At 31.2% G+C, this 22,433-nt stretch overlaps 3 protein-coding genes across 4 annotated transcripts; all 3 read left to right on the top strand.

Moving 5' to 3' along the window:
* The first annotated feature begins 207 nt into the window (after nt 1-207).
* Nucleotides 208-9,386, top strand: LOC107907180 (glucan endo-1,3-beta-glucosidase 13). The gene is made up of 6 exons (XM_016834433.2): nt 208-322; nt 7,122-8,474; nt 8,568-8,591; nt 8,716-8,979; nt 9,067-9,090; nt 9,185-9,386. Coding segments are annotated over exons 1-6 (1,722 nt in total). The 5' UTR covers nt 208-267; the 3' UTR covers nt 9,187-9,386.
* A 765-nt stretch (nt 9,387-10,151) lies between these two features.
* LOC107907179 (arginine--tRNA ligase, chloroplastic/mitochondrial) lies at nt 10,152-13,308 on the top strand. Of its 2 annotated transcripts, none has more exons than XR_005913582.1 (11): nt 10,152-10,314; nt 10,697-10,875; nt 11,229-11,313; nt 11,526-11,709; nt 11,891-11,960; nt 12,080-12,149; nt 12,360-12,449; nt 12,609-12,677; nt 12,763-12,867; nt 12,998-13,191; nt 13,233-13,308. XR_005913582.1 is itself a non-coding variant. In XM_016834432.2 (11 exons), the coding sequence occupies exons 1-10, from the start codon at nt 10,165-10,167 to the stop codon at nt 13,167-13,169; spliced, it is 1,113 nt and encodes a 370-aa protein (XP_016689921.1). In that variant the 5' UTR covers nt 10,152-10,164; the 3' UTR covers nt 13,170-13,191; nt 13,233-13,308. The 2 variants fall into 2 exon arrangements, 1 of the variants encoding a protein (XP_016689921.1); XM_016834432.2 differs by having other exon boundaries at nt 13,059-13,191.
* A 2,722-nt stretch (nt 13,309-16,030) lies between these two features.
* On the top strand, nt 16,031-19,915 carry LOC107907178 (glucan endo-1,3-beta-glucosidase 13). The gene is made up of 6 exons (XM_016834431.2): nt 16,031-16,169; nt 17,745-19,001; nt 19,095-19,118; nt 19,243-19,506; nt 19,594-19,617; nt 19,712-19,915. Coding segments are annotated over exons 1-6 (1,623 nt in total). The 5' UTR covers nt 16,031-16,117; the 3' UTR covers nt 19,714-19,915.
* The last annotated feature ends 2,518 nt before the right edge of the window (nt 19,916-22,433 follow it).

The raw sequence follows: 22,433 nt of genomic DNA on the forward strand, positions 1-22,433 counted from the left end.
AAATTTAATTATTCTAAGAAGGAACAAATAAAGAAGTTGACTTGCTGTAGAATGGATATTTTAATATCTCCAAAAAGGATATTAATGGAGGATATATAATATTGTTGAATGAAATGAAGTGGGTGGGCTGTGGTGTGAACCGTTTTCAGTTTTGTCTATTAGTATAAGCATGAAAGAGATGGACGTAACTTGGTTCTTATTCTCTATAAGAAGCAGCTTGGAATCAGATATTTTGGCATTAATTACTAAAAAAATCTTTAATGAAGAATGGCTTCAACATTCAAGCTCGTCTTTGCTGTTCCTTTGTTGCTTCAGCTTTTAGGTCTCTTCTTCTTCTCTACATTATGTGTTGTATTGTTTCTGCAATTAATAATATTAATTAACACAATGAAGAATGGCTTTGCTATTCATCTCGGCTTACGCCTATCAGGCTTTAATCTCTGATTTTGAGTCTGCTTGTTTTGTGCTTCATTCTTTTTCTTGTACTTAATAGGAAGGTTTAATGGTAGTGACAGATGGTAGCATTGCTGTTACGAAATTTTACTCAAAAACAATCAGAAGAGTGTAAGGTTGGTACACTTGGGTGTACTATTGATATCAACAATTTTCTCTTGTTTTTAGGAGTTTTTTTATACGTACACAAGTGGATGAAACAATTTAATGTTATACAATTGTGTGGGGGAGAGTTGTGAGGTACCAAAGACGGCATCAACGTTGGTCTTTGGTCAATGTTTTATGTGACAGTTAGTGTCAAGGAAAGAACAACATTATTTGGCATCAAATTTTAAAATCGATGGCTTCAAGATTTAAGCTTGTTTTTGCACTCTCTTTGTTGCTTCTTCTGTTAGGTATTCTCATATTTTCTTTTCTCTTTTTTTTTTCATAGTATTTATTTCTTAATTGGTCAATATATTAACGTCATGTTCAAGATTTTAATTATATGTAATATTTGTGCTTAATTCTTTTGTTAATATGACCTCTATCTACAAATTTTATTAGATCCTGTCTCTCTTTTGCTTAATTTTAGGAGCAAAATTTGATTAAGTGGAAAGAGTCAAAGAATAAAGACTGAACCATTTTAGAGTCAATGAACCTAACTCTTCTACTTTTCTGTAACACCCTTTACCCGTATTCGACACCGGAATAGTCTACGAGGCATTACTAGAACACATACACTTACAAACATGTTAAACTGAGTTATAAAATTTCATTCAAATTTAAACTCTTCAGATTTTAACATGCTTTTATAAATATTCACATTATAACTTCAAAATACTATATTTGTAACAAATAGGGCTTCTGAGACCCAATACATACTTATGTAATCCAATACTTCATTTCTATTCCATTTAATTCACGATTCTCATGTTCACGATTCAATTCAATTTCTCAATACAATATTGTAACACCCCTTACCCGTATTCAACACTGAAATAGGATACGAGACATTACCAGAGTTTACTAATTAATTTTCAGACATTTAATTTTTATCTAGCATTCATATTTATAACCCATCAAAATCAAAACATTAATGAGCTAATGTTAACCAATTTAACTTGTACATGCTATTATAACCAGAATCAAATCATCCAAAATTACCGATAGAACCAATGGATAATGTGATATATCTCCAACAAGCTTCCAATCCAATCGAGCTTCCGATAATTATTTCAAAACATCTAATAATTATACATATTACCAATAATAATTCAATTCCAATAATAAAACACACATATATGTATATAATATTCATTACCAAATAGCATTCACTTCAATTAAAATTATACAAAATATAGTTCATATGAATTTAACTGACTAAATTGTAGAAATACCAAAATTCAGGGTTATTTTGAAAAATTTATATTTTTCTCGAATTTTCACCCAATCATAATCTAAATTAATATTTCATTCAATGTACTAATTTAAATAATAAAACAATTTATTTCATGTAATTTGGTCACTTTTTGACATTTTTTTACAAATTTACCCTTAAAGTTTCACATTTGTTCAATTTAGTCTCTGAACCTAAAACATTTAAATTGGTCATTTCTAATGAAAACTCATGCTAGTTGAATAATCATATATTTTCCTCCTCCTCCTCTCCATTCCACATCCTTAATGTATATAACATGCTTATAAGTAACATTATCTATAATTTCACCATTTACTTATATATTCATTCAAAGCTGTCCACTTGAGTCATAGTCACAAAATTATTTATATCTTGAGCTATAGAACTAAAAATTAAGATCCGTTAATTTTATCTAAAACTAGACTCACATATCTTATTACCATAAAATTTTTTGAATTTTTGGTTTTGTGAATAAGTATAGTTTATTCTTTAAAGTCATCCCTATTCTGCTGTCTGACAGTTCCGACCCTTCTTTACTAAAAATTAATTATCTCATCGTACAGAATTAGAATGATGTTACCATTTATTTCTATTGAAAATAGACTTATTAAGGATTTAAACATATAAATTTAAGCCTCTAATTATTTTTCTCCAATTTTTGATGATTTTCCAAAGTCAGTACAGGGGAACCCGAAATCATTCTGACCTTGTCTCACAAAATCTATTATATCTTATAATCTAAAATTCCATTGCTTACACTGTTTCTTCTATGAGAAACTAGACTCAATAAGTTTTAATTTAATATTTTTTTCACCCTCTAATTCAATTTATACGATTTTTGATAGATTTTCAAAGTCAGACTACTGCTGCTGTCTCAAAACTGTTTTAGTGTAAAATGTTGATAACTCAATTTATAACACTTTCCTTTCCTTTCTCTTCAATATTTTCCATCACTTTCTCTTATTTCCCTTTAATAACATAACAAGAATATAGAACCTTATATAATGAAACTCTTCCTTAACATTAAATTTCTACTTTTTCAATAATATCAAACTCAAAAGTATATAAAAATCTTGATGTTCTTACTTATGCCATTGATTTCAATCTTTAACTTGAATTTTCTCCCTCCTCTAGCTTCTATTTCTTGAATCTAACTTGATATTCTAGCTCCCCATAGTCTCCCTGTTATCTTTCTCTCTTGATGGATATGGAAATTCTTTTAATTTCTAAGTGAAAATGGTGAATTTTTGGTAAAAGGACCAAATTGTAAAGAAAAGAAAGTTTCTTTCTTTTCTCTTCATACGTTAGTTGCACGGGAAAAAAGAGGATTCTTCATCTTTTCTTCCATATATATATATATACTAAATAAATTACTAATAAAATAATAACATATCATTTAAAATCTAATTAAAATATTAATTAATAAACTAATATTTATTTATTTATTTAATCTAAAATATCTCCAACATCATCATTATTTTCTAGATTTCTCTTTCTTCTAATTGACCATTTTGCCCTTTATATCTTTTAAAATTCCATCCTTGAGTCATCACTTAATTTGGTAAAATTATAATTTAGTCCCTCATAATTCTTCATCTATTCAATTTGGTCCCAATTCATCCATTTTCCTTAGTTTCTAGATTATTCTACCCTTAAAATATTTACACTATTGGTCCTTCAACTTTTTCTTATTTACACTTTAACCCCTAAACTTTTGAGTATTTACTCTTGAGTAACAAAACTTTTCCCACTTTTGCAATTTAATCCTTTCTTGAATTAATATGTCATAATATATTTCCTAATGTTGACATAAATCAATTACCCTTTTTATCAATTTATTTCCTTATTTTTCCATATCAGGGATATTATCTTACTTTCTCACTGTAGAAATTTTCGGGATATTACAATTTCATAGCTAGTTAACCCTTCTAGCTTCTAGAATTCAAAATCTAAATTTTATACAAATAGGTTCTTTCCTTAATTAATCATTAAATTGATAAAATTTTCATATCAGTATTTTCATGCAACCTTCCTATCATAATGCAACCCATGTCATAATTTTAAAATAATTTTTTTTCATCGGATTTGTGGTTCTGAAACCACTGTTCCAACTAGACCTAAAATCGGGCTGTTACAAATATACATTTCAATACTACAATAATTCATTTAATTCAAATCATATCATTTGCAATTTCCATTTAATTCACGTACAGTTCAATTTCATTAAGTTCAATACTAATACATATTTATCGTTTAACGTCCCCTTTTTGCGTCATTTTACACTTCAAGCATGAACTTAGTATTTCATTTCATTCACTCCCGTTTCCTATGCATATCACACAAGATATAAACATTACACTCAACCATAGTCGCAAGATAATCTTCTTGAAGACTAACCACATGACAAACCATTTTAATAAAGATTACAAACTTTAAACCTTACCACCCTTTTATGATCACAATCATATTTCCATCTAAACATTTACCATCACATTGCATAATTTTATAAATTTAATGTGGCATAATCTAGCCACAACTTGGCCAAAGCCTAAGCATACACACCAAACATACTAGCCAAATTAATAAACATATAGTATAAGCATTATAAGCATCATTTCTATTTCATCATCTATCAATTATAATCGAGCATATGACCAATTATACTCAAATCATTCATATATTTCTCAATTTTCCTCCTCCTCCTCTCCATTCCACATCCTTAGTGTGTATAACACACTTAAATAACATTAACTATAATTTTCACTATTCACTCACATGTATATTCAAAGCTATTTATCCGAGTCAGAGTCACTAAATTATTTTTATCTAGAGATACAGAGCTCTAAATTAAGATCCGTTAATTTTCCCTGAAACTAGACTCACATATCTTCTTACCATAAAATTTTTAGAATTTTTGGTTTAGTAAAATAGTACAGTTTATTATTTAAAGTTTCCCCTATTTTATTGCTTGACAGTTTTGATCTCTCTTCACTAAAAATTAATTATCTTATTGTATAGAATGCGAATATTATTCTTGCTTGTTTCTCTTGAAAATAGACTCACTGAGGATTCTAAACATATAAATTTTATCCTGTAATTATTTTTTTTACAATTTTTAAAAATTTTCCAAAATCAGAACAAGGGATTCTAAACTCATTCTGAATCTGTTTAACTGAACTTCAAATATCTCAAAATATATAACTCTTTTGCTTTCTCTGTTTCTTTTATGTGAAAATAGACTTATTCAGCTTTGGTTTCATATATTATTCAGCCTCTAATTCAATTTCCACCATTTTTTATGATTTTTAAAATTCACACAACTGTTGCTGTCTAAACTGTTTTGTTGATAAATGTACTCTTTCATAATTTCACTTTTCACTTTCAATCACAATTCAATTCAAAATTCACTTTTTCATTTCTAAGTCGATATTCAATTCAATTCCATATCTATATTCATTATTCAATTACACTTAGTTAATTTCCCGATAAACACTTTGGAACAATAACAACAGATACTCGGTGGATTCAGCACATAGCAACCACCTTATTAATCAATGATGTTCGGTTCACATAATAGCCTGCACATAGTACTACACATGAGACCATTACCATCCGATACATGTAGTAGCCTGCATATAGTACTACACTCGTGATCGAAACTATCCGGTACGCATAGTAGCCTGCATATAGTACTACACATGCGACCCATCATTCCGGTACACGTAGTAGCCTGCACATAGTACGACACACGTGACCATCGCTTTCACTTTTACATAGTGGCCTACACACAGTCTGTGTCACACGTGATCATTTTTGTCACTTCATTCGTATCCCTTTTTATTCCGGAGGTTCATTCGAGAATTTCTCTTTTTCTCACTTTTCTTTTTATCAATCAATTTCAATTTCTCGTCTTTCTTAATTTATAAAAATACATTTTGCTTATATAACATTCACACTATTCATTCCAGTCAAAAAATCATACTTTGGAAAAATTACGTTTTGCCCCTAAACTTTTGCATATTTTCACTTTTGCCCCAAAGCTTGGAAATTAAACATCATCCCTTATTTTTATGTTTTATAACATGCTGAACATTTTTACCTTCTATGGTAACATCAAATTCCACTCTAACACTTACTTATGAACATTAGGTATTTTTACCGATTATGTCGTTTAACTCGTTTTCACTTAAAATCGCCTAGCAAAGGTTGTTTAACATAATTTCAAACTTCATATTCTACCATAAAACATCAAAATAAACACATTTCACTTATGGGTATTTTTCCAAATATGAACCCTAACATGAATTAATGGTAGAATAAACTAAATTGAGCTACGGGGACTCTATAAACATAAAAAAAATTAAAAACGGGGTTAGAACGGACTTACAATAGAGCTTGAAAGCTTGAAAACCCTAACCATGGCTTCCCCCTTGCTAAATTCGGCCTTATGGAGAAGATGGACAAAAATTGGCTTTTAATTTTGTTTTTAATTCGCTTTAATAACTAAATGACCAAAGTGCCCTTAATGAAAAACTTTAGAAACATGCCTAACCATGTCTATTTTTTTCTACCAACTTAACCAATGGTCTAATTCCATATAAAGACCTCCAATTTAAAATTTCATAACAATTGGACACCTCTAACATATAGAACTCAACTTTTGCAGTGCCCAAACGTCAAAATTTTTGAAGGAAAATTTTACGAAATCATTTTGTGAAATTATAGACCATAAAAATATAATAAAAATAAATTTTTTCTCGTCAAATTTGTGGTCCCGAAACTATTATTCCGCCCCAAATTTGGGCTGTTACATTTTCTACATACGCCACACAAGTAAACAAAACAATATAATATTGGGAGGTCATTGGTCAATCATCAATGTGCCTTAAAGGAGGAGGATATTTTGGCAGTAGCTATTGGATTTTATAAACAATGGCCGTCCATGGCTTCAAGATTCAAGCTTTTAGCCATCTTTTCTTCTTTTCATATTTGCTTAGACCATTGTATTTTCCAAGCTTTTAATATCTGATTTTGAGAAAACAATCTCAGCTCTTCCGAGTACTCTGCTTGTGTTGTGTGCTTTCATTCTTTTCCCTCTTTCTTATAATAACAGATGGGATATATGTAAATTTTCAAAACGTCTGAATCGTTTCATTTATCAGATATCTCAAAAAATATATATATAATTATTTTATTATTTAAATTCGTATTAATATTTGTAGAATATCTGAATTTAAATCAAATATCAAAGTTCAATTTCGATGGGCAGATTTTTGTTGGGGAAACAAAGTTGGAGTTGACTATGGAATGGATGCTGATAATCTTCCATCCCCTGAAAAAGTAGCACAATTGGTTCGAAATCACAACATTCAGTACCTTAGGATTTATAATTACAGACCCGAAGTGTTGCGGGCGTTTTCAAACACCGGTATTGAACTTATGGTGGGAGTTCCTAATGCAGACTTATCACAATTCCAGTCCCAACCATATGTAGATTCCTGGCTGAGGACTAGCATCCTCCCGTACCGCGAAGCCACAAAGATCACCCACATCACCGTAGGTGTTGAAGTGACTAATAGCCCAGATAATGCCGCCAACTGCGTTGTGCGTGCCATGAGAAATGTCGTCTCTGCATTGAAATCGGCCAACCTGCAAGGTAAAATCAAGGTTTCAACTCCACTCTCCTTCGGGGTTTTATCCAAATCCTACCCACCTTCCGAAGGGGCATTTAACAGTGGCTATGAATATGTCTTGAGACCTTTGTTGGACTTCCTAGAAGAGAACCAATCACCTTTTATGGTCAATTTATATCCTTTTTACGCTATTGGAGATTCTTCTTTGGATGCTATTCTGTTTAAGTCACCCTCTTCCATTTTCGTAGATCAGAATACCGGTCTTAGTTACAAGAACATTTTTGATGCTCAGCTAGACGCTGTTTTTTACGCCATTGCCAATCTGAATTTCAGAACAACTAGGAACACATTTGATGCTCAGCCAGATACTGTTCATTTTACCTTGGCCGATACGGATTTGATAATAAATGACATTATTGCTGCGGAAACCGGCTGGCCTACACGTGGTTCTAGGCGACCACATGCAAGTACTCACAATGCCAAGACTTATAACTATTCTGCTAGTCTTGACAGTGTAGACGACTACGCTAACATTGACAATGCCCAGACTTACAACACCAACTTAATTAGTCATGTTATGGGTGGCTCCGGGACGCCTGCTAGGCCTGGTGCAAACCTAGATGTGTACATTTTCTCCTTGTTTAATGAGAACCTGAAGCAAGGACCGGAAACAGAGAGAAACTTTGGTTTATTTTATCCCGACATGACGAGTGTTTATAACCTGGTCTTCCCTGGAAAAGGAACCGGAAGAAGCTGGTGCGTTGCTTCTAGACAGGCTTCAAATTCGGCTTTACAGAATGCGCTAGATTGGGCTTGTGGTCCGGGAAAGGCGGATTGCTCCGCCCTTCAGCCTGACCAGCAATGTTTTGAACCAAATAATCTAGTTTCTCATGCCTCTTTTGCATTCAACAATTACTACCAGAAAAACGGGCTCACTGATCAAGCATGCCGTTTTGGAGGAACTGGGATCGTAGTCTATAACGACCCTAGTAAGTCAATAACTTTATGCAGAATTTGATCACAATATTGCATGATATCTCAACTCTAAAAATCTAAAAAACTATTTTCCATTATTTGTGCAGGCTATGGTAATTGCATCTATAATGGTAAGTACAGATTCTTAAACATCTCATGTACCATACCTATTTTTCTTTTGCGCCCCCCCCACCCACTTTCTATTTTTGCATATTTGATATCATTAGAGAAACTGGGATTTTTTTATTTTCACAGTAAAAAGTAGGGATCCGAATGGAAGAACTTGGTGCGTTGCTACTAGTCAGGCCTATAGGTCGAATTTACAGAATGCATTAGATTGGGCATGCGGTCCTGGAAAAGCTGATTGTTCGGAAATTCAGCCTAACCAGAGATGTTTTCAGCCTGATACTCTACTTGCTCATGCCTCTTTCGCCTTCAACAATTACTACCAGAAAAATGGTGCTACAGATGCTTCCTGCAGTTTCCGTGGAAATGCAATCAAAGTTGATCGGGATCCTAGTAAGTCTCTTGTTTGACCCTTCCATTTAACTCATCTGATTTTCCAAACTGCAAACAGTTATATATCTATCTAATTTATTTGTGCAGGCTATGGTAATTGCATCTATCACTGTAAGTACAAATTCTGAAACATCCCATGTTCCATACACTGTCTATTGTTAATATTATCATTACATGCTGATTCCGTTTTTTTCGATTTGTACAGAAGAGGAATTATCATAAGAATAAAGTAGTTGTGATTATCGTGGGCGACCGCATGAGCTAAGCTAATGTTACCAGCGTATAATTATTGCGATTTATCACATGATTACCAAAACTGCAGCTTGTAATACGACTACCATTGCTACTTCTTTGTAATGGTTTTCATCTGTGAATCTATCAAAAATAATTTTTACGGTTAAAAAATAGGGAGTAGGATCGATCTCATAAGGATTTTAGTTTGCCCTTGTTTGAATTTTTCATAACCAGAACATTTCGTGAACAGTTTAGTGCACAAAACTCTTCTTCTCTTGGGTAAAATAAATAAAATGATTAAAGTAATATAAAATTAAATAAATAAAAATCAAACATTAGTAAAATAGTAAATAAAAACCCATGGTATTGTTTCCAACACCTCACCAAAGATTATTTTTGAAATGGCATAAAAAATAATACTATGAGACGATCTTATCTATTTTTTAAACCGAAAAACTAATATTCAAATGAAAAGAGTTTAAGTGTAATTTCAGATCTCCCAACTCAAATCCCAAAATTTAGTCCATTTTTAACTGAAAATAATTTAATTGCTGATAGTAAAAAAATAAACAAAAAAAATTAAGAAGAAATAAAGCTAAAATAATAAAAAGAAAGAAACGGCAAGTAAGCGCAAGCTACAATTGAAAAGCAAAAACCTCTTCCCCAAAAAACAAAAGCAAGAAAAAATGCACCCTTTGTTTCTTCAATTTCCAGTATTTATGCTGAAAACTGATACATAGTATTTACTCCTATACAAAACTTTAAAGATAAAGTTTATCTAAATAAAATATAAGGAATAAAACTTAATCCTAATTAAATTCTTAATAAATATTTTTACAGATATTATTTAAATAAAAATAATAAAAATAAATATTATATAAAATAATCTCAAATCTTTCATGTGACTTCATATTTTCACTTGTTCCCGACATTTTGACTCTCTCTCTCTTGATGTACTTGTATTCATTTAGACTTATCTCTTTGTGCTCATTTAAGGGTGGAGAAGAAAAGTGTCGCAGGGCATGGGCACAAATATGTGAAATCAGCCGGACTGAATTTCATAAGGTCTATCAACGACTTGGAGTTCATTTAGAGGAAAAAGTAAGTAATGTCAAATGTCAACCTCTATGTATTGTTATATTTTGGTCAGCTTAGTTAATTTTCAGGTGCACTTCTACATAAAAACTTCTCTATGACTTGGAGTTCCTTTTTTTATGATTTACTTTCGATTTTTTCTTTATATCTTGGACCTATTTATATAATTATCTTTAATCTTGTACAAACCGTAAATATTGTGTTTATTGATTTTAACATTTATATAATTGACAGAGGTCTTGCTTATGTGCAATTGTACACCATTATGCTACTTTGACATATTCCACCAAGCTAGTCAAGTTTTCTACAACCTCATTTTAGAATGTTTTGTCCCTAGTGCAAATGGTGCTCCTGATTGACCTATTTATGATTATTTCCTTGTTGACAGGGAGAGAGCTTTTATAATCCTTATATTCCTGGGGTTATAGAAGGGTTGACCAAACAAGGATTAGTTGAGGAAAGTCAGGGAGCTCGTGTGATCTTTATTGAAGGCATTAATATACCTCTTATTGTTGTGAAGAGTGATGGTGGTTTCAACTATGCATCAACTGACCTGGCTGCTCTTTGGTAAGTTTTCTTCCGTTATTTGATGTTACGAGCCTGTAGTTTTTGTTTGGCATTCCTTGCCAAATGTCAGAATTATGTGCCAGCCAAGAGAATTACCGAAATTACCCTGGCTAGAATTACAAAAGTGGTTCTTGGTTCGAAATTTCTTGAGCGTTTAAACTTTAGATGATTTATTGTTTATTGTTTCCTTTTTCATGTTGATCTCATTGGGTACTCTGTTAGGCCAATTTGTTTTGATAATTGTACTTTTTTACTAATTATGGAGCAATCTTACTGCGTTGACATGGAACGTGTTAGTCTAGCATAGGAATTAATTAGCTTCCTTATCGATCTTTTTAGTTTCAATTTTGTAGGTATCGCCTCAATGAAGAGAAAGCTGAGTGGATTATATATGTTACTGATGTAGGCCAACAACAGCATTTTGATATGGTGTTCAAAGTATGTTCTCGAAGTTGTTTCTTGAATTCTGTTGTGTAATATTTTAAAACCCTTTGTTAATGAAGTGAAACTTCACTTCCTAGTTCTTATTCAACTTACTGGGACTATATTGATGTTTGTGAATACCATTATAATGATCATAAAGAGTTATTCCGGCTTTTGACATCTAGTCTTTTGCTGTATATTCTGAAACTATTTTGGTTATTTTTCAGGCTGCCAAACGTGCAGGGTTGCTTCCTCAAGGTGATAATTATCCCAAAGCTAGCCATGTTGGTTTTGGACTCGTTCTTGGAGAAGATGGCAAGCGTTTTCGAACCCGTAACACTGAAGTAGTTCGTTTAGTTGATCTACTTGATGAAGCCAAGAACCGAAGTAAAGCAGCACTTATCGAGCGTGGTATGATATTAAACCCTATCTCTGTTGTTACAAATGTTTTTCAGCTCTTTTTAACTACCTCATGTTTGTCAGTCTATTAGTGATGAATTTGTTACTGCAAGTTCTTTCGGTTGTTAAATTGTGTAGCCTTTGAACTTTTCAACCTCTTGTATCTGAAATTGTTACTTTGTGTGCCAATCAGGTAAGGGTGAAGAATGGACCGAGGAGGAGATTGAGAGTACTGCTGATGCAGTTGGTTATGGTGCTGTAAAGTAAGCTACTTATTATTATATCAAGTTATTTATGTAATCTAATTAGTATTGCTATGTTCTTCTCAGTAGTTCTTGTACTATTTTGTTTTCTTTTTAATATTCATTAAATCTGATTGCAGGTATGCTGACTTGAAGAACAACAGATTGACCAATTATACATTTAATTTTGACCAGATGCTTAACGATAAGGTGCCTAATAGTTTTTTATTTAGACTGCAAATATTGTGGAACTGGTTTCATCATTTTGGTCTCTAGTGAACTTTTTATGATGAAAGTTTCCCATGTTTCTTCTGCTGCTTCTGATTGTAGTTTTCTGCTCCTACTAATGTCATTACTGTTGCTATTACTTCAATCACTATTAGCATCTGATTCTTGCCTTCTAAATTTTTTTAATGGCAGGGCAACACTGCTTTTTATTTGCTATATGCTCATGCTCGAATATGTTCAATCATCAGGAGATCTGGTAAAGATGTGGAGGAGGTGAAGAATGTAAGTTCCCCCTCAATCTGAAGAAGTAGCGTTGTAAATCTTTTAGTTGCCTTTTTATGTACTGACATTAGTATGCTGTTATTAGGCTAAGTAGAACTACTCTTTTGTATCAGATTCAATAGCTGCAACTTTTACCCATTATCTCTTTGTTTTTAATAGAAGGGGACATTAGTATTGGAGCATAAGGATGAGCGCGATTTGGGGCTCCATTTGCTGCAGTTTGCTGAGGTAAGAACTTAAGGAAAAAAAAGAACAATCTATTTATTGTTTCTTGACTCAGGCTCGGTCTGACAAATTTTTATCTTGCTTTGAGGTTGTTGAGGAGGCTTTTACCAATTTGTTACCGAATGTTGTGTGTGACTACCTCTATAATTTATCCGAAATCTTCTCCAAATTTTACAGCAACCCTGAGTGCAAGGTATGATCAATGATCTAATTATATGGTTTCTTGGTAAAATAAACCTTGTTATTGCTCGTCACCCTGCCCTCACAGGGCCGTTCACCTAGTGTTGAAACTAGGAAAGTTCTAATGGCGGAGTGAATTCTAGGTAAAAGATGTTGCAATGAAACTTTAAGATGACATGTGGCATATATTGATGAAATGAGCAGGTTATCGGGTCAGATAAGGAAACAAGTAGACTACTATTATGTGAAGCAACCGCAGTGGTTATGAGAAAATGCTTCAATCTCCTGGGAATCACACCTATTTACAAGATATGATTGTACTTTGAAAGCTTTACATATAACCTATTCTTGAGAATGGTGGGTTATATTTTAGTTCATATAAAATCCTATGTACCGCGACAATTGTATTCAGATCTCATTACTTTATTTATTTGGACAGTTTTGATTGTGCTTATATGTTTTAGCTATGAATTTATTCATACCTGCAGCAATGCCTAATTAACTAATTTATCTACCTATTTAAAACACTAATCGCTTTCAGCTGCTGAAGGATTGTCATGAAATATTATTACTTTACTTTTTTTACTCCAAACCTTAATATTCATGTTAATATCTACTCATATTTAAATTATGTAATTGAAATTGATAAATTATTGAAATGTCCTATATATATGGTAGCTATATTTTGTGGGAGCATTTTTGTTTTTTAGATTTTTATAAGAAATAAATAGAAACTCAATTATGATAAGAGGTGTTAATTTTAAACATTTCAATTAAATTATCCTAATTTTTACATTATTTTTAACAAATAAATTTTTTTTTCAATTACATTGTGAGTGTCATAATATAATATATGTTTTATGTCTTGATGGAGGTGTTTAATCTTTGAATATTTACAATCGAGTTTAATGTAAAATTTTTTGATTCTAATATGTTTGTACGACATATATTTGTATTTCTACGAATTATATTTATAACACAATAAAACAAGTCGAATAAATATATTTGAACAAAAAGTCAACAAAACAACAGGAAGTGACTAGTCAGAAATCTGGTGGCGTCCCACCCAAAATTGAAAGTGGGATGGAATGATAAATCCACTTGTTGGTTAAAAATTGAAGCTAGTTGATGAATAATTAAGTGGAATGGAATGATCAAAACTCACCCAACCTAACATGGTTGGAGCCTAATCAATTCCCCATTTTGCTATTAATTATTCATTTATTTCCCAGTTGTACACTTATACTGCTCATTGAGTTATCTTGCCCGCTTTATTTAATCCAAATTATGTCTGTATTTATTCAAAAGTATTTTTATTCATGTTGTTTGTTTTAAGTTAGATGAATTAATAATATTCATAAATAATAAAGCAAACAATAAATAAGTACGTACCTTTTTTATATATAAAATAAGAAAAATTATTACACAATAAAAATTTTTAGATTACACTAGCAGGTAAAGGGTTTGCTATATATATATTATAGGGTGTAGTAAAAAAATAAAAAAAATAAAAAAATAATTTAGATAAAAGAGTGAGTATTTGGTACACTAGTAGCCTACTTTGTTTATTCCACAAGTAATCTTAAATGTCTATTTTTTAATATTATACTATACTCTTATAGGACACTTGTTAACCCCTTAACCCTATTTGTGGGGCCTAAAAATTCCATTTGCAGTGTACTAAATATTTTTTCCTTATGTAAATTAATTTGAAACTTGTTATACACTCAACCCATTTGTGGAGTACTATAAAAAACTTCATTGATAGTGTATCAAATAATATAAATATATAAAAAGAAGGGTTAGTATTTGACACACTCTTTTTAATTCTACAAACAATCTTAAAAAATTGTCATGTGTTCTTTTTTAAGTGTTTCTTAATATTTTATTATATTTCTTTATGACACTTGTCAATCTTCTAACTTTACTTGTAGAGTCTAAAAATTTAATTGATAGTGTGCCGAATTTTTTCCTTAAAACAAATACACAAAACTATATTATTAATAATATTAATTATATGAAATTGAACACTTTGAAATGATTTATTATACCAGTGATATAAATGAACATAAATAATATTTTTTTTACAAAAATATAAGTAAATTGAATAAACTTTGTTTATGTGGAATTCATTTAATAAATAAAACTCAAGGTTTTGTACATATACACATATTTAATTTAATAAACAAATAAGAGTAATAAATAACTCAAATGCTTTATTCATTTACGAGACTAAATTCAACTCTACGGGAACAAAACCATAAATCGATAAATCTATTAAAACTTTGATTTTATAAATCGATAAATCGATACAAATATGATGGCAAAGGAAAGTAGAGGTAAAAGACACTTATGACTTACCATATGATTTTAAGAAACTGGTTTCCTCGTTTCGGTTTTAAAATATATTTTATAATTTTTTAAATAAAAATTAATTACGTTCTTGTTATTATTTATTTATATATTGCTATTTAATTTATTCAATTCTTTATTTTTATTTACAAAATAATAAAAATTTAATAACATATCAATTAAATGTATATATTTAACATGTATTTGCATAACAAAATGTAAAAGAGAAGACAAAAACAAAAAACAAAATATAATTATCATTGATATTAATTTTATAAAAATAAACTTACAACCAAGGATGCCTTAATGGATATCAAGATCTCGGGTTTACTCTTTGTAAACCGTATATTTTGATCTAGATTTAAATAAATTTTGGTTGCCAAATGATAAGTTTCGGTTATAATTATTTGAAAGTATTTTTTGTAATTATAATTGTGATTACACCGCTAACATTTAAAAAAAAAACCCTTGCATATATTAATTGAAAAATACATTAAGTTTAATGAGCTACTAATATTGTAGTGTATTTTTTTTTGACAGACATAATTAAAAAATTACCATATGTCTCATTTTTTATTAGTGGGTTAACCACAAATCCCGAACATGGGCTTGAAGAATACCAAAATAAATTCGGAAAAACCAAATTTAATTATCCTAAGATGGAAACAAATAAAGAAGTTGAGTTGCTGTAGAATGGATATTTTAATATCTCCAAAAAGGATATTAATGGAGGATATTGTTGAATGAAATGAAGTGGGTGGGCCGTGGTGTGAACCATTTTCAATTTTGTTTAGTAGTATAAGCATGAAAGAGATGGACGTAGTTTCCTCTCAACTTGGTTCTTTTTCTCTATAAGAAGCAGCTTGGAATCAGATATTGGCATTAATTACTAAAAAAATCTTTAATGAAGAATGGCTTCAACATTCAAGCTCGTCTTTGCTGTTCTGTTGCTTCAGCTTTTAGGTATCTTCTTCTTCTCTACATTATGTGTTGTATTGTTTCTGCAATTAATAATATTAATTAACACAATGAAGAATGGCTTTGCTATTCATCTCGGCTTACGCCTTTGTGTGTATATATATATCAGGCTTTAATCTCTGATTTTGAGTCTGCTTGTTTTGTGCTTCATTCTTTTTCTTGTAGTTAATAGGAAGGTTTAATGGTAGTAACACATGGTAGCATTGTTGTTAACGAAATTTTATTCAAAAACAATCAGAAGAGTGTAAGGTTGGGTACACTTAGATGTGTATTATTGATGTCAACAATTTTCTCTTGTTTTTAGGAGTTTTTTTATTATTATTTAAGAAATAACTTAATATATATATATGAAACAAAGAAGTAAGAGAAGATGGTGAAAATGTTAGACTAATGATAGTTGAGAAAAAATATTCATAAACATGGAGGGTCTCAAGCCAGACTTATCAATTAAAATTCTCTTTACTATTGTGAACTAAATAAAATGCATAAAAAAAACAAATTTGTAAAGTTATATTCAATATTAATTCCGGCGGCTCAATTTTATGATTGTAGCATTGTTGTTTGTAAAAATTTGAATTGAATATATAATATATTTAAAGGGTTGGTACATAAATTTCATGTACCATCGATGAATAATAACATAACACATTATCATTAAATGAAACAAAAATAATGGAGGACTTATAAAATGTACACTAATAACTTTATTTATATAATTAAATAATAATTAATTATAAATAAACCCTAAACTTGAGACCTTACGCTATAAACCCTAGAACCTAAATTTGAGAGTTATTGATATTTATTTATAATAGTTACGATTAATTATGTTCAAATAAAATTATTAGTATTTATTTATAAGTCTTCTCTATATTTTTTTTATTTAATTTAATGATGATGTGTCATACTATTATTCATTGATGGTGCAGAAGACTTATGTACTGACAGTGCATCAAATATTATTCCTATTTAAAAAGTGCAAAAATATAATTTAAAGAATTTTAAACTTAACCGAGATTGAAATATAAAAATATGATTAAATTAGAAAAAGTAACATACAAATAACATAATTGAAATATTCACAAAAAATGCATAAATTTTTTTTTGATAAAATTTTGCTATTAGTCATTGTGTTATACGAAAATTATTGATTTAATCCATCTATTTTATTTTGATTTTAAAAAAATATATTTACTTCTTCAATTTTAAAATTTCAAACTTAATTATAGCTGTTAAATTCTATATTTTCCAAAAATATAAAAAAAATAAAATGATTAAATTAAAATTTACACATAGAATTTAACATTTTTTTTGTTGGCTCTTTTTACTTCCTATCAAAGGGGAATAAGCAAAGAATTTCGTTCGCCATATTTGAGTGAGATTATTGATGTAAGAAGCAGTGATGACGATGATAAGCCAATTGCTTACTATACTTTTCCATTTCATTGCAGAAAAGAAATGCAGTATTTTTGTTTTTGCCTTAGGAAAATACGTGCTAATCGTGTTGTTTCATCTTTATTTCTACCGACAACGTAAAAACCGGTCAATTTCGCTGTCCAGATTTCTGTAGGGGAGGTAAAGTTGGAGTTGACTACGGAATGGATGCTAATAATCTCCCATCACCTGATCAAGTATCAGATTTGGTTAAAAAACACAACATTCAATACCTCAGGATTTATGATTCTGATCCCAAAGTGCTGAAATCCTTGTCAAACACTGACATTGAACTTATAGTAGGAGTTCATAATGATGACTTATCCAAATTCCAGTTCCAATCTTATGTAGATTCCTGGGTGAAGAACAGCATCCTCCCATACTACCCCGCTACAAAGATCACCGACATTTCTGTAGGTGTTGAAGTGACTGATAGCCCAGATGCCGCCAACTTAGCTGTGCCCGCCATGAGAAATGTCGTTTCAGCGTTGAAAAAGGTTGGCCTGCAGGATAGGATCAAGGTTTCAACTCCACTCTCCTTTGTGGTTTTATCCAAATCCTACCCACCTTCCGATGGGGCGTTTGACGGTAGCCATGATAATGTCTTGGGACCTTTGTTGGACTTCCTGGAAGAGAACCAATCACCTTTTATGGTCAATTTATATCCTTTTTACGCTATTGGAGATTCTTCTTTGGATGCTGTTCTGTTTAAGTCACCCTCTTCCATTTTCGTAGACCCGAATACCGGTTTTAGTTACAAGAACATTTTTGATGCTCAACTAGATGCTGTTCATTTCGCTTTGGCCAAACGGAAATCCAGAAGCATACCGATTATTGTTACGGAAACCGGCTGGCCTACGAGAGGTTCAGGAAGACATAGGTTAGCGATGGCTAGTCTTGACAATGATGACGACTCCTATGCTAGTATTGACAATGCCCAGACTTACAACACCAACTTAATTCGTCATGTTACGGATGGCTCTGGTACGCCTGCTAGGCCTGATGAAGAGCTAGTTGTGTACATTTTCTCCTTGTTTAATGAGAACCTGAAGCAAGGACCGGAAACAGAGAGAAACTTTGGTTTATTTTATCCCGACATGACGAGTGTTTATAACCTGGTCTTCCCTGGAAAAGGAACCGGAAGAAGCTGGTGCGTTGCTTCTAGACAGGCTTCAAATTCGGCTTTACAGAATGCGCTAGATTGGGCTTGTGGTCCGGGAAAGGCGGATTGCTCCGCCCTTCAGCCTGACCAGCAATGTTTTGAACCAAATAATCTAGTTTCTCATGCCTCTTTTGCATTCAACAATTACTACCAGAAAAACGGGCTCACTGCTCAAGCATGCCGTTTTGGAGGAACTGGGATCGTAGTCTATAACGACCCTAGTAAGTCAATTACTTTATGCAGAATTTGATCACAATATTGCATGATTTCTCAACTCTAAAAATCTAAAAAACTATTTTCCATTATTTGTGCAGGCTATGGTAATTGCATCTATAATGGTAAGTACAGATTCTTAAACATCTCATGTACCATACCTATTTTTCTTTTGCGCCCCCCCCACCCACTTTCTATTTTTGCATATTTGATATCATTAGAGAAACTGGGATTTTTTTATTTTCACAGTAAAAAGTAGGGATCCGAATGGAAGAACTTGGTGCGTTGCTACTAGTCAGGCTTCTAGGTCGAATTTACAGAATGCATTAGATTGGGCATGCGGTCCTGGAAAAGCTGATTGTTCGGAAATTCAGCCTAACCAGAGATGTTTTCAGCCAGATACTCTACTTGCTCATGCCTCTTTCGCCTTCAACAATTACTACCAGAAAAATGGTGCTACAGATGCTTCCTGCAGTTTCCGTGGAAATGCAATCAAAGTTGATCGGGATCCTAGTAAGTCTCTTGTTTGACCCTTCAATTTAACTCATCTGATTTTCCAAACTGCAAACAGTTATATATCTATCTAATTTATTTGTGCAGGCTATAGTAATTGCATCTATCACTGTAAGTACAAATTCTGAAACATCCCATGTTCCATACACTGTCTATTGTTAATATTATCATTACACGCTGATTCCGTTTTTTTCGATTTGTACAGAAGAGGACTTATCATAAGAATAAAGTAGTTGTGATTATCGTGGGCGACCGCATGAGCTAAGCTAATGTTACCAGCGTATAATTATTGCGATTATCACATGATTACCAAAACTGCAGCTTGTAATACGACTACCATTGCTACTTCTTTGTAATGGTTTTCATAAGTGAATCTATCAAAAATAACTTTTACAGTTAAAAAATAGGGAGAAGGATCGATCTCACAAGGATTTTAGTTTGCCCTCATTTGAATTTTTTATAACCAGAACATTCCGTGAACAGTTTAGTGCACACAACTCTTGCTCTCTTGGGTAAAATAAATAAAAGGATTAAAGTAAAATAAAATTAAATAAATAAAAATCAAACATCAGTAAAATAGTAAATAAAAACCCATGGTATTGTTTCCAACACCTCACCAAAGATTATTTTTGAAATGACATAAAAAATAATACTATGAGATGATCTTATCTATTTTTTAAACCGAAAAAATAATATTCAAATGAAAAGAGTTTAAGTGTAATTTCAGATCTCCCAACTAAAATCTCAAAATTTAGTCAATTTTTAACTGAAAATAATTTAATTGCTGATAGTAAAAAAACAAACAAAAAAAATTAAGAAGAAATAAAGCTAAAATAATAAAAAGAAAGAAACGGCAAGTAAGCGCAAGCTAAAGCAAAAACCTCTTCCCCCAAAAAACAAAAGCAAGAAAAAATGCACCCTTTGTTTCTTCAATTTCCAGTATTTATGCTGAAAATTGATACATAGTATTTACTCCTATACAAAACTTTAAAGATAAAGTTTATCTAAATAAAATATAAGGAATAAAACTTAATCCTAATTAAATTCTTAATGAATATTTTTACAGATATTATTTAAATAAAAATAATAAAAATAAATATTATATAAAATAATCTCAAATCTTTCATGTGACTTCATATTTTCACTTGTTTCCGACATTTTGAACTTATACTGTAACACCCCAATCACCGGGTTTAAGTTACAATATGTTACATTCGTTACTAGAGCAATTACAATTAAAGCACGGACAATTCATGATGGTCAATAATAAAAATTCAGTTAAAACATACATTTGACATGAAATAAAGTCAATCATAGGTCTTATACAATCTTACGTAAGTTATAGAGTTGACCCGAGCTAAAAACATAGGATCGACGTCGAGACGACGATGAATAGTTTGTCACATCATGACGTCAAGCCACTTGATGTTGCAACGTCACTCACTGTAATGGCCTCGTCGAGACAACGAGTCTCTCATAGCACTTTGACCCTATAAGTCATTCCTCATCGTAACGATGTTTGAATGATGTCATGACCTCACAAGCTCTTTTGGCCAAAATGTACCAATTAATATCTATTGCTAACCTTTTCACAACCTTATATCATTTATACCCAAAACAATCCCTCTTAACCTGCATTAAACATCACAAGACATAAAAAAACATAATAGAAATGCAACAACTAAAGTGGTTTGAATTATAGAAATATAAACGATAAACTTTGAGCTATTTGTCGACGACTTTAGCTTTTCCTCTCCCTTTCGAGGATTTCGGTTCGACGTTAGCTACAGATTAATATAAACACATAATACCATCAATATACAACCAAATTCACAATCAATTGTAATTTTATACAACCTTTGCATTTTATTTAATTTAGTCCGTAAAATCGGGACTAACATAACTTCCAATTTAAAACTCCAAATTGAAATCCGGTTTCACTATAATCCATTAGGGACCTCCTATTTCTTATTTCTACAATAAATTTTACAATTTATTTAGTTTAGTCCCTAATGTACGAAATTATCAATTAATTTTACAATTTAATCTTTTTCACTATTAAGCTTAATATTTATTAATTTAACACCTAAAACTTTCAATTCTCAACTACAGCAAATTTCAAAATTTTAACAGTTTTACGAATCGAAATATAAATTAACTAGATTAAACTTCTAATATCTCAAAAATATAAAAATTATAAGAAAAAGACTGGATTGTATTAACCAGTTAAAGCTTCCTAAGATTGAAACCGTTATGGCCGAAACTTCTCTTATCTTTTGTCAAATTCAGTTGCACGAGGAAGAAGGAAGAAATGCCTTGTCTTTCCTTCCACCACACTTTTAACGTACATTATTTTATTCTTATTACAAGTTTTATAAATTTTATAACATATTTCCTTATATAATTATATAGCCACCGTACACTTTAATTCTTAAGTGGTATAATTTCCACTTTAGTCCTTAGTTCATGTAACTCTGTAAATATTTAAGAAACATATTTATGGATTTAGTTTACGAAAATGGGATCCCGAAATCGTATTTTTCGACACTACTAACTTTTAGATCGTTACATTCACTGCACTTACATCAAAATTAGGCAATAAACACCAAATTTAGTAGCTTTGTGTCTAAATTTTTTATCAAAATAAAGCACATAAATCTGTCAATTTGGCACAATATCGAATTTTTTTGTCTCTTTTTTGGCAACGTGTTAGATGTATCATCTGGAAAGTAGTTGACAAGCTTGAAACATATATGAAAGTTGCTTCTAATTTTTGTTTGGTGATCATTAATGCTTTATGAGACACTGAATAATTATGAGAATGTATGATATATATATTGTCTATCTTATATTACGTTTTACTCAAGCTAGTTAAAATGCCAATGGTTCCTTTCTTATCCGAATTTGTGTTACTAGGATTTGAATAT

The sequence above is a fragment of the Gossypium hirsutum genome, chromosome D05 (genome assembly GCF_007990345.1).
Source record: "Gossypium hirsutum isolate 1008001.06 chromosome D05, Gossypium_hirsutum_v2.1, whole genome shotgun sequence".
In the NCBI taxonomy this organism is placed as follows: domain Eukaryota; kingdom Viridiplantae; phylum Streptophyta; class Magnoliopsida; order Malvales; family Malvaceae; genus Gossypium; species Gossypium hirsutum.

Bases quoted from the DNA above. Each gene is read 5' to 3' on its own strand.
- LOC107907180 (XM_016834433.2), top strand. From the start codon at position 268: ATGGCTTCAACATTCAAGCTCGTCTTTGCTGTTCCTTTGTTGCTTCAG. The intron at 8,592-8,715 runs GTAAGTACAGAT...TTATTTTCACAG, and splicing joins TGGTAATTGCATCTATAATG to TAAAAAGTAGGGATCCGAAT. The intron at 8,980-9,066 runs GTAAGTCTCTTG...TTATTTGTGCAG, and splicing joins CAAAGTTGATCGGGATCCTA to GCTATGGTAATTGCATCTAT.
- LOC107907179 (XM_016834432.2), top strand. From the start codon at position 10,165: ATGTACTTGTATTCATTTAGACTTATCTCTTTGTGCTCATTTAAGGGT. The intron at 10,315-10,696 runs GTAAGTAATGTC...CCTTGTTGACAG, and splicing joins GAGTTCATTTAGAGGAAAAA to GGAGAGAGCTTTTATAATCC. The intron at 10,876-11,228 runs GTAAGTTTTCTT...TCAATTTTGTAG, and splicing joins ACTGACCTGGCTGCTCTTTG to GTATCGCCTCAATGAAGAGA.
- LOC107907178 (XM_016834431.2), top strand. From the start codon at position 16,118: ATGGCTTCAACATTCAAGCTCGTCTTTGCTGTTCTGTTGCTTCAGCTT. The intron at 19,119-19,242 runs GTAAGTACAGAT...TTATTTTCACAG, and splicing joins TGGTAATTGCATCTATAATG to TAAAAAGTAGGGATCCGAAT. The intron at 19,507-19,593 runs GTAAGTCTCTTG...TTATTTGTGCAG, and splicing joins CAAAGTTGATCGGGATCCTA to GCTATAGTAATTGCATCTAT.